General features: G+C 31.4%; 1 protein-coding gene across 3 annotated transcripts; it reads left to right on the forward strand.

Moving 5' to 3' along the window:
* Positions 1–874: 874 nt before the first annotated feature.
* Positions 875–5,467, forward strand: LOC114179830 (peptidyl-prolyl cis-trans isomerase CYP40-like). 3 transcript variants are annotated; one of them, XM_028066298.1, is made up of 10 exons: positions 875–1,093; positions 1,280–1,539; positions 2,937–3,437; positions 3,658–3,745; positions 3,915–3,967; positions 4,078–4,182; positions 4,289–4,364; positions 4,696–4,733; positions 4,939–4,999; positions 5,167–5,467. In XM_028066298.1, the coding sequence occupies exons 2-9, from the start codon at positions 1,369–1,371 to the stop codon at positions 4,990–4,992; spliced, it is 1,086 nt and encodes a 361-aa protein (XP_027922099.1). In that variant the 5' UTR covers positions 875–1,093; positions 1,280–1,368; the 3' UTR covers positions 4,993–4,999; positions 5,167–5,467. The 3 variants fall into 3 exon arrangements, with proteins under 3 accessions (XP_027922099.1, XP_027922100.1, XP_027922097.1); XM_028066299.1 differs by having other exon boundaries at positions 879–1,141; XM_028066296.1 differs by lacking the exon at positions 875–1,093 and having other exon boundaries at positions 1,166–1,539.
* The last annotated feature ends 1,154 nt before the right edge of the window (positions 5,468–6,621 follow it).

Genomic DNA, 6,621 nt, shown 5'->3' on the forward strand with positions numbered 1-6,621 from the left:
CTTAATTTTAGTTAAGAGAGGCTATGCTTCAAGAAATTATTGCATTCTAAATAATATTCAGTTTTATCTAGAAGTGATTGTAATCCAAAGAATATTCAGTATTAGTTAAAAATGTTGTGTTCAAAAGTATACGGAGTCCCATTCAATAGTGGTTGCATTCCAAAGAATAGTTAATCTTAGTAAGAGATAGTTTTCTTCTAAACAATACTCAATTTTAATCACAAGTGGATGAATCCAAATAATACACTTTTTATTTGCAACAATAACTTTTCTTGTGAAACTTGATCAAGAACTTGATGTAGCTTTTGTTTATAGATGAACTGGTATAAAAATATCAAGTGTAAATCTTTTTCTACTCTTTAAATCACTTAATATTAAACTATAACTAAACAAAAAGGGGGGAGTTCTTTTAAACCAAGATTTACAAAAATATTTTGACAATGCATATATACATTTATACTTTATCGATAAAAAAATTATGAATTTAAATATAATAATCGATAAAAAATATTATTATATATATCAAAATTGATCCTGAAATAAAATTTAAATTTAAAAACTTATGAGCATTTAATAAGAAGTTAGAGGAATTAAAGAAAGGGCGTGGTGGATGAAGCGAGCCATTCGAGCGTCACAGTAATTATGCAAAATGGACTTATTAGGGCTGCGACGATAAATGGGCTGTTCTTCCCAATACCCATGTTTCTTCAAGTGATTAAATATTCAATTCTCATGACTATATGATATACAAGCTCAATAAAGAAAGACTAACCCCTTAGATAGATTCTATATTTGAACAGATTAGTGTCTCTCTTTCGTACCTAAAAAGAACAAAAAGAAAGAAAAGAGAAAGAGTATCCATTCTGGTTGAAATTTACCCTTTACTCTACGGACCCTACATATATCCAAATTTGGCAATCAAGATCTGAGAAAACAATGCAAACGCCTTACCTAGTTTCCATACAACACTCATTTCAGACACACACCAAACTAAATTACTTTATTTAATAAATAAGTAAATAAAAATATATTTTTAGGCTTTTCAAAGTTGAAGCTGGTAGGGATGAAGCCAGGGTTGAGTTGAGAAACAAAGGTAAATCATAAACTAAAAAAGCCTTAGCAAACACCAGGGTTGTGCTGTGTGAGTGAGGGTCCTCTCAACTAACACCCCCAAGTCTTTTTTTTTTTTTTTTAACTTTTGTTTCTTCAATTATTATCTGCTCCAATTAATTTTCCCCCTTTTTTTCACACTCTGTTCGTTACGGATTGAACTTTGAAGAGTGACCTCAGAGAAGAGTCTAGAAGGTCTTGTAAGCATTCTACTTCAACCCAGCCAACACCACAGTGAATCACATCGCAGACAGAGAGATGGGGCGAGGAAGGTGCTTTTTGGACATCGGCATAGGGGAAGAGCTTGAAGGAAGGATAGTGGTGGAACTGTACGATGATGTTACTCCCAAAACTGCTGAGAACTTCAGAGCTCTCTGCACTGGTGAGAAAGGCATTGGTCCAAATACAGGGGTGCCCCTTCATTTCAAGGTCTTTTTTTTTTTTTTTTTTGTCAATCTTTCTGCTTTCATTTCTCACTTTATCCATATACCCTTCTTCTATGTCTATTCAATTCTCCCTTTTCATCTCTCAAAGATTGCTTTTTTACCCTTGTTTGTCAAATGGTTTATGCCCCCTTCATGAATTCTTCTGAGTGAGTTCTATATGCTATTTGAATGATATAAATATATCTTTTTGCCATTAGAGTGTAACGGGGGCGTTTAGAACTTGATATTTCGATTTGGAGCATTGGTTGTATGTCTCGTTGCTCCCTTTTCATGGACGTATCTTGTTGGTTTTGAGAATTTTAGCTGCTCTAAGATCTGAACTTTGTAGTATTCCAAGGGTTGAATTTGAAGGTGCTTTTTATTTCATCACTTTTGGACGAAGAGTTCTGAAAAGACGGTTATGTCCTGCAAAAGGATTCTTTTACCTTATTATAGTAGATTCTTTGATTGTAGATACCTTATTATAGTCATTCAATATTTACTTCCTGCAAAAGGATTCTTTTACATGTATCAATGTTGGGGTTCATACTGTTTCTTCAATCTAAAACTTTGTTTCTTTCCCGGGACGAATTGCTTTTGAAATTCCATAAAGTATTTCTATATGAAAATATTCGTCAACTTGTTGTATAATAATTAGCAATTGCTAATACAATATGATCCAGGAGATATGCCAACCTTCCGGTGTTCTAGATTTTGGTTTTAAAATGATATAATAATTAACTTAGAATTTTATCTCACCGATGCAGAAGGGAGAGAAAAAGATTACTACAGATGAACAGATATTGGAAGATATAATTTAGTTTAAATTTTAGTAATTCGTGTTATATTGGTCTTTAAGTATAAAAATTGTTTTTTGTTTATCTTGATTAATACTACAACGGGGAATTCATTATTCTTCTGGTGTCTGTTCTTAGTTCATTGCTGAAAGAATATCGTGTAAAATGTGCTTAAATTGGAAAGAATTTTACTGAAGTATCTATTGCCCAGTTGACTCTGTTGTGCTATGTTTTGATAGGAAATTCTGAATCTGTTGGCTTTGGTTTCTCAGCATAACATCAAACAAAACAAAATTTTCATGTGTTCACAGTGCTTTGTGATAATATATTATTACGGATTTAGGGTATGATGATAAATAGTTCTCATCTCTTAACTTATTTGTTGAGGTTCCTGAGAGATATTTGGTGAGATATTATAAAGTATAAATCTTGCTTATGATTAAGCAAAAGGGCAAACAAATTCCTCTTATTATTTTCTTAATTGATTTCTTGAGTCTTGACATATAATGCTACTTCCATAAGATATTGTCCCCTCAAGAGATAAATATGATATCAGTTCAAATGTCAATTTCTGAAATTGTGTTATGTTCTGTTGTATTTTCAGGGATCTTGCTTTCATCGCGTTATTAAAGGCTTTATGATTCAAGGAGGCGATATATCTGCTGGAGATGGTACTGGAGGAGAATCTATATACGGACATAAGTTTGAAGATGAAAATTTTGAGTTAAAGCATGAAAGGAAAGGGATGCTATCAATGGCAAACTCTGGTCCCAACACAAATGGGTCACAGTTTTTCATCACTACTACCCGAACTTCCCATCTAGACGGTAAGCATGTTGTATTCGGAAAAGTAGTAAAAGGAATGGGCGTTGTCCGATCAATTGAGCACGTTGCAACCGGAGAGGATGACCGTCCCACTCTTGATGTTAAAATTGTGGATTGTGGAGAAATTCCTGAAGGTGAAGATGATGGAATATCTAACTTCTTCAAAGATGGAGACACCTATCCTGATTGGCCAGCAGACCTTGATGAGAGCCCTAATGAACTTATCTGGTGGATGAAATCTGTGGACTCAATTAAAACTTTTGGAAATGACTATTACAGGGTATTGGTGCTTTGCTTTCCCATGGTCCATCTCAGATTATTATTCTGATGTATTATTTCATACCCTGACCTGAAAAGACTTATACTGGTTTTCTGAGATATGAATGAAATTATTTTTCTGTCAGTTTACAGTTGTTGAGTGCTTATTTTGCAGTAGTTATCCCCCTTTTCCTGTAATTCTCAGTAGTAAGAAAATAATATGATTTTCATTTTTCTGGCAGAAACAAGACTACAAAATGGCTCTAAGGAAGTATAGGAAAGCTTTACGCTACCTGGATATTTGTTGGGAAAAGGAAGGCATTGATGAGGGTATGCTGCCCTTATGTACTATTTCTTTAGCTTAGTTGTACAATGCTGTAGTTTTGTTAAGCCACAACTTCATTTCACCTACTCTGATCACAATAATGTATTACTGCATATATATATATATATATATATATATATATATATATATATATATATATATATGCCTTTGCAGAGATAAGTTCAGGATTGAGAAAAACGAAGTCTCAGATTTTTACAAACAGCTCTGTAAGTTGGGAGTTAATATGTTGTACTGTTATATTCATTTGATTCTGTTGCCGTATTAACTAAATTTTCTGTTTTCCACCTAATTGTTTGTGTTGTGTCATTGGTTTAAGGCTTCGAAATTGAAACTAGGGGATATTAAAGGAGCATTGTTGGATACAGAATTTGCAATGCGTGAGGGAGACAACAATGCGAAAGCCTTGTTTCGCCAAGGACAGGTTGGTATTGTAATTGAAGGGCTTTCTGTCAAAAGTTCGGAGCTTTTGTAACCCTTTATTATGTCAGTCTGTGTTACTAATAACTATGTTACTTCCAATTTACCAGGCATATATGGCACTCCATGACATTGATGCTGCAGTTGAAAGCTTTAAGAAGGCACTGGCCTTGGAGCCAAATGATGGTTAGTCATGAACATACAATTTTGGCTATGCCCTTTCTGTCATCTACTCTTTGTTTTAAGTGCCATGCTATATTTGAATTTCTCGTTTATTTTAGTCAAGCTATTGATGCAAAATGGAGAGACAATTTCACATTTTCTTAGGAAGGTGGAGATTAATATCCAGATAAAGAGGAAGAAATTCAATAAAAATGAATATAATGGTCATTTTACAAAGAACTGATGATAATGATGTGATTTTTGTTTGGATAGTTTTACTAAACTTTATAGTGCAGTTCTGCTACTTAGTAATCTAAAGTTTCCTTTGGCATAACTGATATCTTGCTATTTTCAGCTGGAATAAAAAAGGAACTTGCTGCTGCTAGGAAGAAGGTGAGTGGGGATCACTTTTCACAGCTTTGTTTTTCTTTAAAGAATCACTTTTCTTTAAAAGTTTCTTTTCTTTTATGTGATTCTTTCAACTTTTCAAACCAATTAGAAGCCGTAAAGATTACAAAATCCAAAGTTATCACTTTCATTTTTTTTCTATCTAAATTGAACAAGCATCTAAATTGCAAATGTAACATTGTTGTTGCAGATAGCTGATAGGCGTGACCTAGAGAAAAAAGCTTATAGCAAGATGTTCCAATAACACTCTGGTATGTTTTATCTGTCAGCTAAACAGATACACAGATAAATTAATAACTGTGAAGGCATATATCATTACCATGAATTGAAATTCATGTCATTTTTTAGCTACTCTGTCACAATTGCTGATGCATTAAGTTGAAATGAACAGTTCATAACCCATATCATCCCTTTTCAGGCTGAGGAAAACAACCAGATTATTGCAGCATATACATATGGTAAAAGGTTCAGACTTGAACTCATTTTTACTCAAAGTGTTGAGAGTGGAGCTGAGATGAAATAAAGTGGATAAGGATTGGTATTGTTACATATGAAAATTTTACCCAACAATTTTGTTAACCTTTTCTCTTACAAATTATTATAAACTCTGAACATTTTATTGGGTGTTCATCATTGAAATGCAATTTATATAGCTGATGGACAAGGCAATGTTCTATGTGATTTTGATAGTTAATTATTTATTGGAAACTTACACTGAAGGTGTTATGTAGCGGATTTATTGATTATAAATTAATTTGAAACCGTACACATGCTTTGTTAGGGTTTTCAGTTTTGAGTACACAACTTGAAAACAAATTTTAAATAAAATATACATGAAATTTACTTATGATATCTTAAAACCAAGGCTTAAATAAAATTTTGTTCCTTTTATTGTTGTTCAGTCTGTAATGGCTAAGTTCACGACAACTTTCATGTTAGTGTCATGAAATACAATGGAAAAATATTCTTCATTCCACAAAATATCTATATGAAAGAATAAGAAAACATTTACGACTTGCAAAAATAGTGGAAGAAATTTCGAAGTATTAATATGGGATGTGATCGCCATCAAGTCTCTAATTACATATTTGGATCATAATGGGTATCATCATTTTATTAAAAGTTAAAGTTGCACAACAGTATGAGTGAAAAAAGATAGAAAGAATCCTATAAGAAAATAAATATTTAGTATTGATAAAAATTGTATGTTAATAAGTTAAATTATCGATATTTTATTGCATAATTTCATATAACTCAAATGTATTAAATATACAATAAATTATAATATCCAAAAAAATTAATTATAATTAATCTAATTATAATCTCCTTTACTTTAACATTATAAATTAAAATAAAATGATATATTAACTAGTTTATAAGTTGAGATAAAAGTTATAAATATGTACAAATTATTTTATATGTTATGTTGAATACAATATAGATAAGATAACAAACTATGATTTGGAGTACAACATCTTGATGCATGAGTTTTTAGCTAAAGAAGATCAATAGTGATTGGTTGGTTGCAGAGGAATTTTCTTTTATAAGTGAGAGAAGCTTTCACTTTATGTAAAGAAAAAGACGGGATGAATGATTTGAGTTTGAAGACAATTATATAAAAAACGAAGAGGAAAATTATAAATAATATTTATCATATCTAAATCTCAGTATTTAGATTAAAACTTATTTACAATCTCTATTTTAGATCATATAGGAACACAAAACTAATGAAAAGCGAAATAAAAGTTAAAAGATTATACTAGTAATGGTTAACTGACACCAATTTAGAAAAATAAAACACAAGATTATAAATATATTAATTTCAATAAATATAAATATTAAAAAAGATAAAATTAATATTAACTAAACTAAC

The sequence above is a fragment of the Vigna unguiculata genome, chromosome 3, assembly GCF_004118075.2.
Source record: "Vigna unguiculata cultivar IT97K-499-35 chromosome 3, ASM411807v1, whole genome shotgun sequence".
NCBI lineage: Eukaryota > Viridiplantae > Streptophyta > Magnoliopsida > Fabales > Fabaceae > Vigna > Vigna unguiculata.